The sequence below is a fragment of the Capra hircus genome, chromosome 23 (assembly GCF_001704415.2).
Source record: "Capra hircus breed San Clemente chromosome 23, ASM170441v1, whole genome shotgun sequence".
Taxonomy (NCBI): Eukaryota; Metazoa; Chordata; class Mammalia; order Artiodactyla; family Bovidae; genus Capra; species Capra hircus.
The window spans coordinates 15,306,086-15,326,622 of record NC_030830.1 but is presented as its reverse complement, the minus strand read 5'-3'; the positions used below and the strand labels follow the sequence as shown (position 1 = coordinate 15,326,622).

The window sequence follows — 20,537 nt, the reverse complement described above, 5'->3', positions numbered from 1 at the left end:
CGGCTGGTCCCCTGACCTCGGGGCGGGTACCATGTGTGCTGTGGTCTTCCACCCCAATCCGGGGACTCTGGGCTGCAGGCTCTCCAGCCGCGTGAGAACTATGCTGGGGACCCCCATCCCTCCTGGCTTAGGGAGACCCAGGTGAGCCTGGTCCAGGCAGACAGCTCTGGTACTAAGTTTGGAGCAGAAGCCAAACAAAACGGAGGGGGCATCCGCCGTCCACCAGCCAGCTCAGCCCGTGTGTAAGGCTGGACCAGGGAAGTCTCTTCCTATGGACGTGCTCGCAGGGTCCTGCTTGTTCGCTTCAGGGTAAGGAAAGGGTTAGAAGAGGGTTTACCAGCAGGGCTGGGGTGTGGGGAGGGGGTCGGTCCTCCCGACCTCTCCCCTCCGTCTGCAGACCCTAGAGGAAGCCGCGAAGTGCAGGCAGACACGGCTCCTGCCACTTCTGAAGTTCGGAAGCCGTGGCGCTTTCCCTGGGGTTGTCCCGTTTTCAAATCCCTGGGCCTTTGGTCGGGAAGCGTGTTTGTGCCGGCGCATCGCCCGGGTGAACTGGACTCCTGTTGAAACAGGTGAAGGAACCAGGGATGCGCTTGTCCTGAGACCCCAGTTTAGGGACGGGCGGCCCCCGTGCTCTGCAGAGAGGCTGAGTTTATCCTGATGGTGGTGGTGTTTCTGCGCCCGAGAGGAAAGCATCTCTCCTGCGCTCCGGAAGGCAGTGCTCTGAACGGCAGTGTGTGCGGCAGCCGGGGGCTTGGTTCCTCCAGGTTTTGTAAAATCAGCCCCAGGATTTGAAAGACCTTGTGAAACATGATTTTACGCGTGGCTTGTCCACAGTGTGGGCTTCGCCGCCTCACGCATGCGTGGTCCTGACCCAGACTCGGTCTGGCGGCAGTGCGGCTCCACGCTCAGGCGCCGTGCTGAGCAGGGGGGCGAGGGGTGGTCTCCGCATCTTCACCGCCTTTCCGCTCAGCGCTCTGCTCCTAGAGTTACCCCGCCTCCTGGAACCCGATTTCCCAGCGGGAGACGGGGCGCTCAGCGCGCCAGCTCTGTGGGGACGCTTGCAGCTCCCTGTCCGCAGGGCGTGAGCTCAGAGACCTGTGTGTCGTCTGAGTCCTTTTCTCAAGGACCTGTCGGGGCTGGGAGGACCGCTGCTCTCAGGCATCATACAGACCCTGGAGGATCTCATACAGACCCCGGAGGATCTCAGCTGTGCGCTCGGCACCGTTAGAACCAGACGTCTGGAAGGTCTTGGGACAAAATTAAGATCGGCCCTGGCAAACGAGCTTTTGTGACCCGTGGCAGCCAGCTGAGGCACAGCCACACGTGGGGAGCCTGCTTCTTAGCTTAAGAAAACGTCTGGGCAACTCTTCTCAGCTCAGAGGTGTCCCAGCGAAGGACACACGACACAGGGCTCATCCTTCACCTTGGGCTCATCGGTGCCCTTCGCCCTGTTCCTCGGTAGCTGATCTGTGGCCTGCACCCCCGTGCCCACCGGTCGCTGTGTCTCTAGAAAGGCTGGGGTGTGCCCTCCCCTCCCCACCATCCTTCCTCTTTCTCTCCTCCCCAGTCCCCTGAATAGCAGGCCTAGGGGTCTGGCCCCCTGCCTCTGAAAGGCTGCTAGCCTGGATCAGGGTATTTCTAACTAGAGCAGCTCGAGGTTTGGTTTCAGCTGACGTTTGAACTGCATTGAAAAGTTGGTTGTGGTGGGTTTTCCCTCTGCACGTGAGGCTCCAGGCCCTCCGGGGGCTGCCCCTGCCCCCCACCCTCACCTCTAGCCTGGTATCTGGCCCACACCTCCTGACCCCCTGACCGGCCAAGGCTTGGAAGAGGTCAGAGGGGAAGTCCTGCCTCGTCTGGCCCTGGGGCTCTGACTACACCTGGAGTTCAGGGGAATCTCATTTCTTATTCACGGCCCGTTTTCCAGCCTGAGGCTCGACCGCAGGGACAGCGCTGTGCCCTGTTATTTCCTGGGCTCTGGCATGTAGTCGTGACTGGCACATCGCCATCAAACCCTGAAGCTGTGCCACCTTCTGAACACGCAGAGGCCTGGACCAGGGCACTGCCCGAGGGTGGGCACGCAGACAGAGGGACCTGTGTGCATGGGCACAGAAGCTAAGGGCTGGGAGCCTGGCTCAAGTGTTGTGGGAAGTGCAGCCCAGGGGAGGGGCGGGGCCGTCCCGAGGGGCTTCCTCCTCTCCTGTGGACAGGAGGTGCGGTGCAGAGCGGCCTGGGCTGGGGGCGCTGGTCCTGAGACTCTTGCCCGTGAGACTGAGACTCTGCAGGCAGGAAGGGGCTGCCCCGCACTGGCTGCTCTCAGAGGGGCAGCCTCGGTGTGTGAGCCGAGCAGAACGCTGGCCAGTCATCTCAGGTTCATCGTTGTTAGAACTGGAACACAATTTTATTCCACTTTTAAAAATTCTGATAAAATATATATTAAGTAAAACGTCACCGTGTTAACCGTGTTTAGGTATATAGTTCACTGGCATTAAGCACATTCACAATATCATACAACCATCATCACCATCATCTCTAGAAGGTTTCCGTCTTCCTAAATGGAAACTCTGTCCCCATTAAACACTCATTCCCCATTTCCACTCCCCGCATCCCAGCACCCACCCTTCTACTCTCTGTCTCCACGGATCTGACTCTAACCACCTCGTGTAAGTGGAACCAAACAGTGTTTGTCCTTTTGTGACTGGCTTATTTCATTGAGTGTAGTGTCCCCAGGGGTCATCCTTGGTGTCGCCTGTGGCAGACTCTCCTTCCTTTTCGGGGCTGAATAATATTCCACTGTGTGCGTGGACCGCATTTTGCATATCCATTCATGTGTTTATGGACCCTTGGGTTGCTCCTCCTTTGGGGCTGTTGTGCTTTGCACAAAGTGAAAGTGTTAGCTCGCACAGTCATGTCCAACTCTTTGCAACTCCATGAACTGTAGCCGGCCAGGCTCCTCCGTCCATGGGATTTCCCAGGCAAAATACTGGAGCAGGTTGCCATTCCCTTCTCCAGGGGATTTTCCCAACCCAGGGATCGAACCCGGGTCTCCTGCATTGCAGGCAGATTCTCTACCGTCTGAGCCACCTGGGTTTGCACAGGGACATAGCAATAACCGTTTGTGTCCGTGTGTTCACTTCTGTTGCTGATGGAACTGCTCCTTGAGGGATCCATAGGCGCCACTGGCCTTGCTGAGCCAGCGTCCTCCTGTGAGACGCGGTGGCGTCCAGGGCAGGCTCCCGTCCTTTCCAGGAGGCTGGACTGTGCGTGGTGATGGCGCTTTGCCGGGCTGACCTTCTGTGTGTCTTCTAAGAGTAATGAGTGTTTGTTCATCCATCACCAATTAGCCTTTATAGTCTGTATAGAGACACAGAACCATGTTATCGTTTTCATTTTCTCTGATCAAGTGTAGAAAACATTCCTCTGCTTCCTTTGATTGTCCTTTGACACATGTGAATAGCAGGCCCCTCCTGCATGTGGGCGCAGGGGTGACTGAAGTGTTTTACCCCAGGCTCAGAATCTCAGAATTGCCATGTTATAATTTGCATCGTGATTGTATATTAGGTGTAAGGCAGACAGTGTACACGGCAACACCTCTTATTGTGCAGCTTGGAAAACGTCCTTTACACAGTGTAGGGTGGAGGGTTTCCAAGGCCTCAGGTTTGGGAGGTGCAGTCACCGGATCTGTGGTGTGCAGTCTGGTAAAGGCTCTGAAAAGTCCTACAGGGCAGACTCCCAGCTTCTCTGCATCCCCGTGGGTGCCCTTTCAAACACCGTCAGGAAACGCCTCCACTGCTGTTAGAAGTGAAAGCATCTTAAAGACATAGGCCTTCAGGGGAGCACAGTCCTCTGAAGGTTTCACTTATGGGCCATCCTCTTCCCATCAATTCATGGCAAATAGCTGGGGAAACAATGGAAACAGTGGCGGACTTTATTTTCTTGAACTCCAAAATCACTGCAAAATCACTGCAGCCACGAAATTAAAAGACATTGCTCCTTGGAAGAAAAGCTATGACCAACCTAAACAGCATATTCAAAAGAAGAGACATTACTTTGTTGACAAAGATCTATCTAATCAAAGCTATGGTTTTCCCAGTGGTCATGTATGGATGTGAGAGTTGGACTATAAAGAAAACTGAGTGTGGAAGAATTGATGCTTTTGAACTGTGGTGTTGGAGAAGACTCTTGACAGTCCCTTGGACTGCAAGGAGATCCAACCAGTCCATCCTAAAGGAGATCAGTCCTGAATATTCATTGGAAGGACTGATGCTGAAGCTGAAACTCCAATACATTGGCCATCTGATGCAAAGAACTGACTCATTGGAAAAGACCCTGATGCTGGGAAAGACTAAAGGCAGGAGGAGAAGGGGACAACAGAGGTTGAGATGGTTGGATTCATCATTGACTCAATGGACATGAGTTTGCGTAAGCTCCGGGAGCTGGTGATGGACAGGGTGGCCTGGCGTGCTGTGGTCCATAGGGTTGCAGAGTTGGACATGACTGAGCGACTGAACTCAACTGAACTGAACACTTCTCTTCTGCTTCCTGTGTGCCTTAGACAGAGGGGATGGAGTGCCCAGAGCCTCGCCTTGGTGGCCCTGTGGCAAAATCTGCTCTCTTGAATCTTGGGTGATGGAAGGTTTTCATCTGGTCATCTGTGAATTGCATGCTTTTAGAGCGTGACCAAGGCTAGGATATGGAAACCCACTCCAGTACTCTTGCCTGGAAAATCCTATGGATGGAGGAGCCTGGTGGGCTGCTGTCTATGGGGTCACACAGAGTTGGACACGACTGAAGCGACTTAGCAGCAGCAGCAGCAGCAGGGCTAGGATGGAATTCAGGTGCCCTGGCTTACTTAGCAAGGCCATGCCCACCAAGCCCCAACCCTGATGCAGTTAATACCGTTACGAGAAAGAACCCGGGTTTCCCAAGGTTCCCCAGGGCTGCAATTTCAAATGCATTCCCAGCAGAAGGCTCCTCTTAGGAGTCCGCTGTTCCCAGGCCTGTCCTCAGTAGTGATTCTGGCCAGCCTGGCAAGGAGGTGAGCGCACCCATGCAGCTTTGGGAGCCTGCAAAGGAGGCCACCTGAGGCCCAGCCTGGCCACTCGCAGCCACTCGGGCCTGAGGGGTGTCTGCCCCTGTCTCACCACTCTGGCTGTCTGTCCGTCTCCCTTGCACACCTGGCCAGCCCGCCGTGGGTCCCAGGGGGGTCTGTCCCTCCGGTTCGACTGGCAGTGGGTGGTATTCCTCGGGGAGCTGGTTCTGGGGTTGGCTTAAGAATGCTTTTGCGTTTTATTCGAGAAAGATCTTGGAGAATCGTGTGTTAACTTGGTCCCTCACTGATCCCGAGGAAGGGGTGTCTTCCAGCCGCATGTCCTGTCTGTACAGCCAGTGCCGGAGACTGTGCCCCCCAGGGATAGCCGTGTCTCCTGCTGGGGCTGGGGGCTGCAGGGGAGCGGGGGCCATTCCCCTTGGGGGTCCCCCAGCCCCGCGGGATGTGGACGGCGGGGCCCCTCCTGCGTCTGTATCTGCACGTCTGGGTCCCGCTGAGCCCTGGGCGGTAGGAGACAAACCGCACCGTCACCTCGAGCCGTCACGTTGCCAGTTCAGCTCAGTGTTTTGGAGATATTAATAGTTGGCTCAAGGGAGGGCAAATGTAAACACCCTTTTGGGTGTAAAATGTGTTGTTAGTTTTTGAGAAGCAGCCTCCATTTCCTCCTTGGGGTCAGAAGAGCACTGTGTTTATACCTGTTTGTGGGATGTCTGGTTCACGAGGCTGGGTCGCTGTCCCTGTCTGCTGCTGCTGAAGCGAAGGGCATCACGTCTGAGCTCAGGGGAAGGGCGTGAGGGGTGCAGACCCCGTGGGGACCGGCGCCCACTGCCCTGCAGACCCTGCCCAGCGGTGGACACGGCTGTGCCCTGGGGGCACTGTCTCTGCCCGCCTTGACCCGTCTCTTCTGGTGCCATCCCTCCGCTGGGATCAGTTGGGGTAAGGCTCCGTGAATGACCCAGACTCTCAGTATCCAAACCCTTTCAGAAAGCAGCTCTAGTAGGTCCCCTCCAAGTGTTCCCAGCAGACGTAAGCCTTAAAGGAGCTGCTGAAATGGCAGACTGAATTAGTGAGCGGTAATCGCTTGTGCCAGTGACTACACAGGCACATGCTTTATATTGGTTTGACTCATAACAAACCCACATTGCAAGTTTTATGACCTTTATATCATAGATGTTGCAACCCAGGCCCCCAAGAGGTGAGGTAACGCTCCCGGGTCACGTGACTAGAACCGAAACTCGGGGAACCTGCGCCCTCACCCAGGTGCCAGATGCTCCCCGCCCAGCCCGCCCCCGAGGCAGTCTCCGAACTCCTGGGCTCCTCCAGGCTCTCATTTATCTGATGGTGCTCTTCCTCGGAGACCCTGGTAAAGTATTGCCCAGCCCAGGTGCAGCAGAGAAAAAGGCCAGATTGGTGAAAATTCCCCAGATCTTGTTGTCCTAGAACTTCGAGATTCAGCAGCTGAGGCTTCTGTGCAGCTCGCTTAGCAAGTTGGTGTCGGCGGAGCTCTTGGAGAAGGCGATCATTTAGATCGTCAGTCGCCCTGGTTTCTGATTTGAGTCAGACGAAGCAAACAGCATCCTCATTGAAGACGCCACTTCACCTCATAGCGTTCATGTTCCTTCAAGATGGTTAGGCTGATGTTGAAACGGAGAGAACTGGTTTAGCTTCTCCTCTGTTCTGATTCATTTATTATCTAAAAAGGGACCATCTGACAAGAAGCCCAAGAGTTGGTCCCAATTAGAATGTTGAGTCAACTTTTGAAAATCCTCTGGAGCAGAGTAAAGGTGATGCAGACAGGTGACCTTGAGGTCAGAAGTTGGACCACATGTCGTTGTCTTGCCCAGCAGTGATGGACCCAGACAGTGTGCATCGGGGTCACCTGTCAGGAAGTGCGACCTTGCACGGCAGCCTGAACCGGGACGACTGGAGTCCCGGAGTCCTGGCCCAGCCATAGGTCACATGAAAAAGTCACTTCACCTTTCTGGGTCTCAGATTTCTCATTTTCAAAATCAGGATGTTGACCTTGACTTTTCCCAGCATTTTGGTACTGAAATTTTATGAAAAATAAGACACTGGGATATTATTTTTAATTACTGCCCTTGAGTACGTCCTTGCTATTTACAGGGATGTTACCAGCTATCTTTGTGTAGTCATCAGAACAATAAAGTAACAACAAAGCTTGTTCTGCTTCCGCGGTTCTGCTTTGCTGCTGAAGTCTTCTGAATACCTGGCAAGACAGATGCTGTGACCTCTAACAGCGTAACATAAACCAGAGAATTGCTTGCGTTTGCATGTGTGAGGGCTGTCTCTTTGAGTTGATGGTTGGGGAAAGAGCATGAGTTTCAACCAGACGCAGATTTATAACCTTGTGAGAAACCATTTAACTTTGCTCTTGTTGCTTCCCCTCATCCTCAGGTTCCTCATCTGTAAAGTGGGCTGACTGGTCATAAAGCCTGAGTTCTACGGCTGTTCCAATACCTGAATGAGATGCTTAGTCAAAGCAGCCAACAGGACGCCTAGACCGTGGCGGGTACTCAACAAATGTTGAGATGATGCTTAATTTATATAACAGATTTGTTCTATTAAGAAAGAATTGTTCATTGTTTTAAGTAAATTTCTCATACCCAATATCCTATGGGTTTTTATAATAAAATTAGAATTATCTTTCCCTTGGGGAAAATGACTAATAGTGAAAAATGTGGCAGAGACACTTAAACACCACATTGCCTATATGGATGTCGTAAGCTGTGTGTTCATGGTTTGAATCTTATTGGAAGGAATAATTGCAGAGAGGAGGAAGGGTGAGACGGTCCCTGGCACGGTGGGCACAAGCGGACACATCCGATTCCGGGCGGCGGCTCCAGCTGCCATCCTGCCCCTTCGAGGACATCAGCTCGGAGACTGAAGACACAGTCCCTTTCTTCCAGGAGCTGTCGGTCCAGTCCTGGGGTCGGCAGACTGTCCCTGTGCAGGGCTGAATAGTAGACGTTCTCTGCTTTGCAGGCTGTGTGGTCTGTGTTGCCACCACACTGCTCTGCGCACACACTTGTGCACGAGCTGAATCAGGCGAGGACCGAGGCATATGCGGCTGGACGCCCATCAGACTACGTGCAGAACGGGGGGCGGGGCCGTGCGGGCTCTGTGGGCTGTGGGCTGCCAACCCCTGAGCGGGGGAAGGAAAGATCTGTAAGCAGCAGGCAAGTGCGATACGTTCTGACGAGCGGTCTGGCTGTTTCCCCTGAGAACAGGTGCCGTAGGGCACAGAGCGCGGCGCGAGGAAGAGGAGAGCGGCTCAGTTGTCTTTGTTAAATATTCAGAAATGTATTCACTGCGTCTTTCTAGTTTTTTACTCCTTGTAATTAACTGTGTGCTTACAAAGGTAATATGTGCCTGTTCAAAGGAAAAACGCCAGCAGTACAGAAAGGCTGCCGTTCTCCAGCACACACGTGATGGTCCCTGTTAAAGACTGTGGTTGAAAGGAGTTTTATGCTTTGGGTATGCACTGAGGAAAGATCGGGTGTGCGTGGATGTGGGAAGACGAGTGTGGGGAGCACGCGGAGCCGGGGCGAGGCCGTGGGCACAGAGGTGAGGGGGGTTCGGCCCGGAGGCTCCTCACAGGCAGAGAGGGGTCAGGGCGCAGCCCGCTGGGCGTGCACCTTGCAGGTGAGAGGTTCTCTTCCTTCTGCCTCTAAGTTCTTCCGGGGTCGGTCACCGGGGGTCATCGCATTCTTTTCATTCCACGGCTTCCCTGACCCTCCTGCCCAGAGATCCCCACATTTGGCTCCTTTCCAGAATTAGGGAGGCTGTCTTAAATGGTAGAGTCCAGTTTTGCTCCTGCTGGCGCCTCCCTGAAAGCTCAGTTGGTAAAGAATCCGCCTGCAACGCAGGCGATCCCGGTTCAACTCCTGGGGCGGGAAGATCCACTGGAGAAGGGATAGGCTACCCACTCCAGGATTCTTGGGCTTCCCTGGTGGCTCAGATGGTAAAGAATCTGCCTGTAGTGCGGGAGACCTGGGTTTGATCCCTGGGTTGGGAAGATCCCCTGGAGAAGGGAAAGGCTACCCAATCCAGTATTCTGGCCTGGAGAATTCCGTGGACTGTCTATGGGGTTGCAAAGAGTCAGACACGACTGAGCAACTTTCGCGTTCGCTCTTCACTGCATTATACTAAGATCTCTTTTAGTAACACATGAGACAACTTTTTAGTATCTAAGAGTCTTTCAGTTACTAGCACCAGTTATGTGTTGGAAGCCGGTGTGTTGATTTCACTTCGGCCGCGAGTAGCTCCGCGGATTGAGTGCTCTCGGTGGCGGCTTTTCCTTCTCCCTTTTTTTCCTGGTTCTGCAGGAGTCCTTTTGAATATATAGTGTGTGCTCTCAATTTCGTCTCTTGGAGGTAGTGAAATATGCCCTGCCGCGTTTGGAGAGACTCTTCGAGGTTCTGGCTGGTAGAAGGTCGTTGCTCATCTGTCGCCTCGGCTGCCTGCGGAACGTGGATCCAGCATCCCCCAGTGCCGTCAAGGGCGTGATGGCGGATTAATCAGAACATCCACTAACATAACCGCTGCTTAGACTGTACGCCCCCTGCTTCCCTTCAGAAAAAGTAAAGGGAAATTGAGTGTTACTGCCCAGGGATAATCCTGCATCCGCTACTCAGGGCCTGTTTAGGTAGATAATTTTCTGTTTCCTTTCTAAGCTCTTTAATTTTTTTTTTTTTTTAAAGAAATTGGACTATAGTTGATTCACAGTGTTGTGTTGGTCTCAGGTTTACAGCAAAGGGACCCAGTTATTCGTTATATTTGTCGCTGTTCAGTCGCTCAATTGTGTCCGACTCTTTGCGACCCCAGGGACTGCAGCTCGCCAGGCCTCCCTGTCCATCACCAGTTCCCAGAGTTCACTCAAACTCATGTCCATTGAGTCGGTGATGCCATCCAGCCATCTCATCCTCTGTCATCCCCTTCTCCTCCCGCCCTCCATCTTCCCCAGCATCAGGGCCTTTTCCAATGAGTTGGCTCTTCGCATCAGGTGCCAAAGTACTGGAGCTTCAGCTTCAGCATCAGTCCTTCCAATGCGTATTCAGGGTGGATTTCTCTTTGGATTGACTGGTTTGATCTCCTTACTGTCCAAGGAGATAAATTACATATATACTTTATGCATATATTATATCATTGTATTCTTTTATTTCCATTATAGTTTATTACAAGATATTGAATATAGTTCTCTGTACTATGAATAAGAGGTTTTATTTTTCCAGAGCTTTAAAAAATGGTCAGTTAGAACCAGGAAAGCCCCTGATGGCAGTATTTGAAGGCAAAGGGCAGCAGGCTTAGAATCAACGGTGGGAGGAAAAAAGAACAGGAAGGGTCACTGAGCAAAGGGCCACGATAACTCACGGTGCCTGCATTGGTCCACAGTGGGCCGCGTGAGGCGGAAGACATGTGCCAGCTTTGATGCTGTGGTTTTGGAACAGTGCCCCCCAAAACACACACACACACACATACACTCACACACACACACGAACGGGGAATTCAGGCTTACTGGTCTCTTCCGTGCAGCCCCAGCAGGCTCGAAGTAAGTAGATTTTTGGTTCAAATATTGCCCTCAGGGTGCCGTGTTTGAGTTTTGGGCACCAAGTTGGGGGAGGGGGGAACCACGTGAGCAGCAATGAATGAAAGACAGAGAAGCAAAACGAAGAAGAAAAACAAAAAAAACCTCCCAGAGTAGCTGGCAGGGGTGTTCGTTATGTCATCTAAGGAAGCTTCTGAGAGTGCCAGCCCTAATTGGCAGCTCTGTTGGCTACTGTCGACAGTAGCCAAGCTCCTAAAATTGCAGAATGAGCTTAGAGGCGAAAAGCAGAGAATAGTTTGGGGTTTTCAAAACAGGCAGTATTTCTTGAATTTTGATAGAATCTTTTAGAGAAAAATCCAAATACAGCTAGCTTTAAAAAAAAAGAAGAAAGAAAGAAAGAAAGAACCACTGAAAAACACAGACCGTTGAACAGCTGATTTTCTCTTTATGGATTTTAGCTTTTTAATGTGCTTTATGGATCCAGCTTACATGGCCAGCCTTCCAGGGTGGAGAGGGAGTGTGAGTGTGTGTGTGTGAATGTGTGTGAGTGTGAGTGTGTGTGAGTGTGTGTGTGAATGTGTGTGAGTGTGTGTGTGAGTGTGTGTGTGAGTGTGAGTGTGTGTGAGTGTGTGTGAGTGTGAGTGTGTGTGAGTGTGAGTGTGTGTGTGAGTGTGTGTGTGAGTGTGAGTGTGTGAGTGTGTGTGTTTGCCACTTCTGTTGTCTCCAGCTGAGAAACGCAGAGCAGGGCGAACCCTCAGAGTATGAAATGGTGGTTCACGAGCGACCAGTGAAACGCCGCCTCAGGGGGAAAAAAGGTTGCAGAAGAATGCTGACTTTGCGTTTCTCTAAATCCCTACAGCTCAGTCAGGAATGCTGTTTTATTTAAGCTTTTGAAATTTTCAGCACTGTTATCCCCTTTGTAGTCTGAGCAGAAACGCTTCCTTTCATCTCCACTGACTCCTCAGTTCCAGAGCACATGTGTGTCGTGCCTGCTAAAGCCCCCGTGGTTTCTCATGGGGATCTCCAGCTCTGAAGATGAAACTTGGGGGAAATTTTTCACTTAGTTCCCTAAAAAATATTTTTGGCCTTAGTCGGTGAGCATCAGTCAATATCACTTTCCTGGAGGCTCAGGGGTAAAGAATCTGCCTGCCAACGCAGGAGACGCAGGTTCGATCCCTGGGTCAGAAAGGTCCCCTGGAGAAAGAACTGGCAACCCACTCTAGTATTCTTGCCTGGAGAATCCCGTGGATGGAAGAGCATAGTGAGCTACGGTCCATGGGGTCACAAAAGAGTCGGACACGGCTGAGTGCCTAGACAACAACATTAGCATCACGGTAATCTTCCGAGTTCCTCTGTTTCCAGTCACTTTCCTGACCAGCCTGAGTGTTTAGGTTGTGTTAAAATGCATATTGCTGAAAAGGTGAAGAGTTTTTGGTTGTTTTTCATTTTTAATGAGTTTTGTCTCACCCTCACCACCATCACTTCCACCTCCATGGGTGGGAGTTAACATTACCTATGTTTGTTCTCTTGTTATAAGGTTTACCGATTAACTGTAGAAACTTTGGAGAAGCCAAAAAAAGTATAAAATAGAAAATGAGGCTGCAGTCAGTGGGGTTGCAAAGAGTCAGGGATGCCGAGTGACTGGCCCTCTCTCACCCTGACACCCCCTGTATTCGTGGCTCTCACGCTGAGGCTTCCTCCCAGCACTGTCCTGGGAGCACCTTTCTGGATCATTTGCTTTCAGACACAAGTGTGCTCAGACCGTATAGTCTTGCTGGACGTCAGGCAGGGGCCCATTTCTCACAAGTGACAGACACTGAGGATCGTTGTACCGGGACATCTGACGGCTGCCTTCAAGGTCTCCTTGGGAAAAAGTTCCAAGAAAAGGGATTGCTGGGATACAGAGTGGTCACGATTTCAAGTCACGCGATGCGTGCTGCCAGACAGCCTTCTAGAAAGTCGGTGCTTTGCTTACATGCCCAGCACAGACTTGATCCTCTGTTTCTTCGCCTGCATCTTTGGGAAATGTAAAAAAATATTAATAAAGTGTTGAGCTTTGATTTTAATTGGGCTTCCTTGGTGGGTCAGTGGTAAAGAACCTGCCTGCCAATGCAGGAGACCTGGGTTCGATCTCTGGGTCGGGAAGATCCCCCGGAGAAGGAAACGGCAGCCCGCTCCAGTATTCTTGCCTGGACAATCCCATGGACAGAGGAGCCTGGCGGGCTACAGTCCACGGGGTCCCGGAGAGTAGGACACGACTAAATTGACACAGCACACAAACACACACAAAATATTTTTTAGTTAATCAAGTACTGAGCTTTGATTTTCATTAGAGGAATGGAGCATTTCCCAGATATCCTCTAACCATTCGTTTCATATTTTGTTATTTCCTGGATGCTTGACCAGAGACTTAGAGAATCAGTCGATCTTGTTACGGAAATGCTGACTACAGATAGTAAGTGCTAGCTGCTCAGTTGTGTCTGACTCTTTGTGACACCATGGACGTTAGCCCGCCAGACTCCCGTTTCCTTGGAATTCTCCAGGCAAGCGTGTTGGAGCGAATTGCCGTTCCCTTTGGCTATAGTAGCCCTTTGGCTATCGTAGGAGGAAATCTCTTTCTTCCACGCTCCTAGGCTCTGTGGCTGGGGCCCTGGCAGCTAGACTGAGGGAAGGCGGCCGAACAAGAGGGAACCAGGGCTCACTGCCAAGTGCAGCCGGGCACATGGAGCGCTCAGAAGGAGCACCCTAACAAAGGACATCAGGCCTGCAGAAAAGGGGGAGAAGACTCCGGGCTTGGGAAGTAAAAATATGGGGGGAACTAATGGAAGGTGAGGGTTGTTTCCGTGAGGTTCCTTGACGTTTTTATTTTATATTGGAGCGTAGTCGGCTTAGAATGTTGTGTTAGTGTGCCGCAAAGCGATTCAGTTACCGTCACAGGACGCCTGTTCTTTTCATTCTTTCCCGTGGAGGTTGTTCCAGAGTACCGAGTCGCGCCCCCTGCGGTGGGCAGCACCCCTTGCCGATTTACTGTTCGACGCATAGCAGTGCGTCCAGTTGGCAGTCCCAGACTCCTAATCTGTCGTCGAGGTTGTTTGCAGAGACGTCTCGGCGCCGGCTTTGTCTTCACGGCCTCGGGGCTTCCCTGGAGGAGGGGTTTACGGCCCCCTCCTCTCCTCCGGAGTTTCTGCTTTTCGGCAGGTGGAGCGGCTCTGAGGAGGCTGCCTTCTGCATCTGCTGACCCGCCTTTGCCTCCAGATGAAGATCACCTCTGTGCCAAAGTGGCCTTTCCAGGGGCTGGCAGACTCCTGTCCCCTTGCAATGTATCCTGAAATTTAAGTCTTTATAATATTGCTTATGTTATTGTTGATGTGAGGAGATTTTAAATAAGTAAAATGAATAATAACTCAGGAGTAACAGATCCACTTAGAAAATCCATCATCTTTTCCTTGGTAGTTTTCCCTCTTTTAGTTTTTATCCGTAGGGAGCCCCTCTTTACCTCAAAATTGGATAAGTAATCTGTTTTCGTCCGTCTTTTTTTATGTTCTTGTTTGCACTTCACTTTATCAGAGTATTCATTATTGCTGAAAATAAGATTCTTTTCCTCCCGTCCCATTTATTTTCCGTCTTCTTTAGAAATTTCATTAGTTTCCTCGATGGATATTTCTCCCCTCTGGCAAGTCAAGCAATTAGATTTATTCCTTAGAAAGTAACATCAGCTTTCTTTCTTTTAGCTTATCCTTGAAACGCATAGGTAGGTAAGCAGTTTACCAGATGCTTTGTAACTGCTGCCTTAAAACAAAACCAAAAACGGGCAACTAAGATCGAGATCATATTCTGAGGTCAGTTCCCTAACAGGACCATCCCTGGTCCTGGAACAACAGCAAAGAAAGCAAGTGTCAGACTGTAAAACGGGGCGTGACTTCTACACTTGCGCGGCCTTGGCAGACTGCTGCCGGAGTGCTGAAGTGCTAAATTAGAGGACTGTTCCCGCCTTTGTTGAAGCAGGGAGTGGTTTGAGGGGTTAATGCGTGGAGACCCCGTGTGAGTTCGGGGGTGGGGGATGGTGATGTGCTGGCCCTCTCCCCTCCTCCCCAGGGAGATGGGTCAGGAAACCAGCACTCAGAATTCCCGGGCAGCTCCCATATTCCCCCACTTCACTCTCTTCCTGATTCAGTCACCCTGGAAGTCAGTGCCAGGTTACCCGCGGAAGGTTATTTTGAGAGGCCGATGACCGGCTGAGCCCCAGCCACGTGGGAAAGCTTAGCAGCAAGGCAGTACGGAAGCAGCGTTTTCCAGCCCTCCCTGCGGGCACCCACAGCAGAAGGGTGCCATGTGGACCCCTGCAGGTCCCCGTGAAGCAGGCTGTCTGCAGAGCGGACGGGGTGGGGGCGGGTGCTGGCGTGCTGGGCACAGAGTGCCCTCGGGCATTGGTGACTGACTGGTGATTGGTGTGGGGTGCATGAGAAGAGGCAGGTGACAGCGGGTGACCTCAAGGGACGAAACCCACGCCCCCGAGTCCTGGTTTTGCACAGTTTAGACTCTGAACACGCCTTTGCTTAGCGAAATGGCTGATTGCTGTATCTTTTTTTTCTTATAATTTTGTCTATTTTTGTATTTATTTCTGGCTGTGCTGGGTCTTCACTGCTCCATGCAGACTCTCTCGCTGCGGTGAGCAGTGGTCTCTCTTGCAGACTCTCTCTGGCTGGGGTGGGCAGTGGTCTCTCTCGGCGCACACCGCGGGCTCCAGGACCCGCGGGCCTTCGGTAGCTGTGGCTCGTGGCTCAGCTCTTGCGGTTCCCGACTCTAGCGCCCCGGCTCGGTAATCATGGCTCATGGACCACGGCATGTGGGGAGTTCCCAGACCAGGGATCGAACCCGCGTCTGCCGCTACTGCTAAGTCACTTCAGTCGTGTCTGACTCTGTGTGACCCCATAGACGGAAGCCCACCAGGCTACCCTGTCCCTGGGATTCTCCAGGCAAGAACACTGGAGTGAATTGCCATTTCCTTCTCCAATGCATGAAAATGAAAAGTGAAAGTGAAGTCGCTGAGTTGTATCCAACTCCTGGAAGTCAGCCCCGGGTTACCCGCGGAAGGTTTTTTTGAGGGGCTGATCACTGGCTGAACCCCAGCCACATGGGAAAGCTTAGCAGTAAGGGAGTCCGGAAGCAGCGTTTTCTGCCGCGCTGGCAGGCAAAGTCTTTATCACTGAGCCACCAGGGAAGCCCAGCCATATTTTACTGGGAATGGGGCAAGTCTTGGAAGCTAAGTGATCTCCAAGCCTTCCTCAGACTCCTGAAATCCTTCCAGAGATTGTAGCCCATCTGAGTGTACTTTATTCTCATCAGCCATGGAGGTCAGACAAGAGATCCCGTCCCACCTGCCTGGTTCACGGAATGTGCCTCCAGGGGGGGCCTCCAGGCTTTGGAGGTGTCCAGCAGACCCGAGGCGGGGGATCTTTATCTTGAGGAGCTTGCGGGGGTCTGGGGTGGTTTTCTTGTTGAGTCAGAGATGCTGTCTGCCCTGGCGCCTGGTTGAGGGGGTTAAGGCACCAGGTGGCTGCCTTGTCCTGGATCCCGCCCCGGGCCTGTGTGCTCGGCCGGTCAGTCTTCTGTTCCGCCTTGTTAATTGACGGAGGTTGCCCTGGACATCTCTTTAGGTAGCAGCCGGATTGGGTGGTGGCTGCCCGGGGCTGGGGCCGGCTCGGGCTGCGGTTCACAGGCCTGAGCGCGCAGCAGTGTCGGCAGTCCCCAGCCCCCAGCCCCCAGCCCCCACCCCCTTCCCGAATGCTTTTGTTCTCTGATGCCTCCTGGCCGGCTCCTACAAGCAGAATGTGCTGCGGGCATCACTTGACCTCAGATCAGCTCCCAGTGGGCACCTGCTGCCCCCCCTCCCCCTCCCCCAGCAGCACCTGGGACAGGGCGTGCCTGTCCCCTGCCAAGCGTGTGCCGGGCGGAGGTGCGGGCAGCTGCCATGGCACTGGGCTGCGATGGTCGCGGGGGTCTGTTAGCCTCCCCTCGGCCCGCAGGGCCAGCCGGGCGGGGCGATGCAGCTGGTACCCTGAGGATCGGTTCCCTTGCGGGCCGTGAGGAGAGACGGGAAAACAGCAGGAGCAGCCTCAGAAGGTAGAAAGCGGGGCGGGAGATACAGACTCCACACACGCGGGCGCATCCGGGGCTGTGACTCACAGGAGGACAGAGAGGAGAGAAGATGGAACAGCCTCTGAGTCGAAACCACGGGAGCAAAGAGTCGACGCCCCTCTGCTTCCGATGCTGTGGCTTACAGCAGCGCTTCGGGCTGCGTGTCCCAGGTTAGACACAGGGTGCGCCATGGAAGGCGTTTGTTGTTATGAGTACGTTTGCTCCTAGAAGCCAGGTATACGTGAGTGTTGGTTTTCCAGGCTGGCCTCCAGAAGCCGCCTTAGCTGCCCCTCCAGTCTTCTGAGCTGGCGTGGGCTGCACGGGCCAGCCCCGCCCGGTGTGTTCCCTGGAGCCTCTGACCGGCCCCTGTGCTCGGGCGTGGGTTGTTTGAGCACCGCGCCCCCGCCCCCCGCCGGCCTGGGAAGCTCATTCGCCAAATCCGAATGGGCAGGGACGTGGCCGCCCCGGGCAGCCTCGAGGTCACCTGGATGGCCTGTTAAACCGCCGGGCTGCGCTTCCTCCAAAAGCCCCTGTGGGGTCTGGCCTGGGCCCGGGAATGTGCGTTCCTGACGACTGCCCAGGTGACGCTGCTGCTGCTTCTGTGGGGTCCCTGAGCGGACACAGGAGGACGGCAACCCCATAAAGAAGCCCTGATTCTGAGTCATTAGTGATGCGACTTGTTCGACCATTGGCCCCCCACCCTGGGTGTGTCCCCCGGAGTCCAGCAGGTGGCGTCACAGGCGGTGGTGCCTCCTCCTCCTCGGAGGCCGGTGCAGAGGCGCGGCTCTTCCCAAAGCCCGTTGATGCAGAGACCCCAGTGGTTTGCCCCCTCGGACCCAGCCATCAGCTGCCCGCGGACTGAGGGCCAGTGCCCACGTGTGCTCCATGTGGGAGGTAGCAGACATGTGTCTCTCTGCCACTTCTGCCAAAGCAGGAGGGAAAGATTGGAGGGCTGTTTCTATTTTTTAAAAAATAATAAAGCTTAGTTGTAAAACTAGTCTAAAAGTTGTGTGCAGCAACTTGGCTTTCTCTCCAAGTGGAGACTGGCTTTCTCTCCAAGTGGAGCAGGGGGCTTTAGCCTGGAGTATGGGGAAACACGCGAGGCGTTGACAAGGAAAGTGCAGGCTGCTTCACCTGGACATTTCAGTGTTGACCGCTAACCATCTTAACTATTAAAAGTCTGGAGGGCGGGTTTCAGGCTGGAAACGCAGAGCTCATGCTGTTGTGGCACTCTGTACAGAAGTTGGCAGGGGCTTCCCGCTGCACGTCGGTGCCCAGGGACGCCTGGCCTTGCCTCCCAGCCGGGATGGAGGGAGGACCCCCCCCAAGATGGCATCAGGGGACCAGACCCTGCAGACTTCTGTCCTCCGCCCCAGACGAAAGCATCACACCGCCTTCTGTGGCCAGTTGATATTTCTCGTTGGACTCTCCAGACCATTGAGAGACCCCCAGTGGTGCGTGGGATGAGCGTGATCGGCGCTCTGTGGCTGATGACGCCGGCCTCTGTGTGCGCTTCTCTCTGACCTGTTTTCTGTTTGCCCCTCTCTAGTGGGATCTTGTGTGTGACAATGCCTGGAAGGTCCATGTCGCTAAGTTCTCCTTACTGGTTGGATTAATCTTTGGCTACCTGATAACTGGATGCGTTGCTGACTGGTAAGTACCCGCACGCCCGCCACACCACACCTCTCGGAGCCGCAGCAGCCTCTGCGGCCTCCCAGAGCGAGGTCGGCCTGAGCTTCCCGCGACCGAGGCTCCCCCCCTCCCTCTGCCCTGGCACTGGGGCCAGAGCTGGTGGGGGCAGCCGCCCCCTGCAGAGTTCAGACAGAGAGAGCTGCCAGTGCGTAGAGCAGACCCTTTTGAAGTGAGAATTTAAATTCATTGCCATTCCCTGGCTGCTAGAATCTAGCAAAACCAGCCTGCAGCCAGCCGCCCATGTCCTCCTGAGAGAGCGAGGTTAGAAAGAGCCTGGGAAACGTGGCTTCAAGCTTTAAGAGCTGGGCTCTGAGCGGGCATACACAGACCAGGGGCTTCAAAAGACGGGAAGAGGGCAGCCAGACTCCTCACCCTCTACAACTGGACGGACGCAGGCAGACCTCAGAGAAGGACCGTCCTTGTAAGTTGGCTTGGCCAGGAGATGCTTCTGCAGGGCCACAGGGAGCTGGGCTCTGAAAAGTGGCCGGCCTGTGGGTGGCGGCTGGGCAGGGCAGGGCAGAGTGGTGGGGACCGGAGTCAAGAATAAATGTGCTTTCCTTGGGCGGGTAAGGGGCCAGGTGAGGGTCCCGTGGGGGGCGAGATGGTGGTGGGATGGAGACGCAGGTCGCCGCGGCGGCAGTGACGGCGTTAGCCGCCCGCCCTCACTAACGCCTGTGTGGCCAGACTCCGTGCTGAGTGTCTCCGTGGATTTAAAGAGCCCCTCCGCACAGCTCCCCCGTTTCCCAGTGGAAAAGCGGCATCACCCCTATCTCCTGGGGAAAAACAGAAGCGCAGACGTTTAAGTAAAATCCCGGGATGCCCTTAGGTTGGAGAGCCAGCATTGGAAACTAAGCTCCTAGCGGCCCCAGAGCTGGACTCCACGGGTGTGGACTGAGTCTCCCGAATAGCACGGCCCAGTGCTGCTGGGCTTGGCGGGGAGCGGGGGGCTGCCGAAGAAGAGAGGTGTGGGGACCCCTCCCCGCTCGATGTTCTTTCTCGTTAAGGGACTTTAGTTATGAATAAGGGCCTCTTGAACCCCAGACTTAATAAAGCCGGCAGTGATTCGGAGCAGGCTCCTCGAGGCCGAGGCTGCGCCCCGGGGTGCCCTCTGTCCTGGTCAGCTGAGACCGCTGGCCGGCGCTGCGGGGGCGCCTGCAGTGGGGGTTGGGGAGCCCAGAGAGACCACTTTCAAGTTCTGGAAAGTTCTTCCCCAAAAGCTAGCATCTGATTGGGTGCTCCTTGCATTGACATGAAGTGTGATTCCCTGTGTGCTCAGAATTTGCTGAACCTTCGTCTGTAAGTGCTTCTTAAGGGCATTCCCCCCCAGGGCAGGAACAGAGGTGCTGGGAGTGACCTGTGGAAACCCACACAGGCCCTCACGTGGGGTTTGGTGGTGGGATTTTTTGGTGGGGAGGGGAGGGAACAGAATTGGGAAAGAAAGAGGGTTTCGGTTTATTTTTTTTCAAACCAAATACTTGTACTTTTAAAGGTTTTCAGAGTGAGCTATACTGACCTAAAATACCCTCCAATCCCAATGTTTTAACCACAAGGAGTTTTGTTTCCCAGAAACCTACACTGAAATAGGTTTGGAAGATAAGCGTAATACAACCACATCACTTCTTCCTAAAAACACGGACTTGGCTAAGGTCTTAGCGTCCTGCCTCAGTGATTTAAGAGGGAGAGTAAAGGCAGTGAGCTCCAAGAGATCTGCAGAGGTTTAAGCTGCTTACAGGTGGTTTTGTGGTTTCTTATGCTTTTCCCATGGATGGTGTTCAGCTTCCCTGGTCACACACCAGCCCCGGGCATCAAGACTGGAGAGAGCGGGGTCTTCCTTGGCAAGCAGCCAGGGTCTGAGCTGCAGGCACTTCTCCAAGGTCGTGGGTTGGGGGGAGTGGGCCAGGGGTGCCCACAGGGTCGGGGCAGGCGGCTTGTGCTGCGGCTTTCTGAACATTCGGCGTGAGCTTCAGTTCCAGTTTGAAGGTTCGGTATTTTCCATGCTTGACTGATTTACTGTTAGCATTTTACTCCCTGCCGGAGCCTTGCTTCAGAGAAGATAAACACGTATAGAGGGACGTCCGGGTCTCACAGCCGCTG

General features: G+C 53.7%; 1 protein-coding gene across 3 annotated transcripts in view; it reads left to right on the top strand.

Moving 5' to 3' along the window:
* The window catches only part of SLC22A23 (solute carrier family 22 member 23), a 127,611-nt gene that overhangs the window by 17,553 nt on the left and 89,521 nt on the right, over positions 1-20,537 (top strand). For all 3 annotated transcript variants that reach the window (XM_018038802.1, XM_018038804.1, XM_018038803.1), the window contains exon 2: positions 18,301-18,404. In XM_018038802.1, coding sequence (XP_017894291.1) covers positions 18,301-18,404 — 104 coding nt within the window. The remainder of the gene's footprint in view (positions 1-18,300; positions 18,405-20,537) is intronic.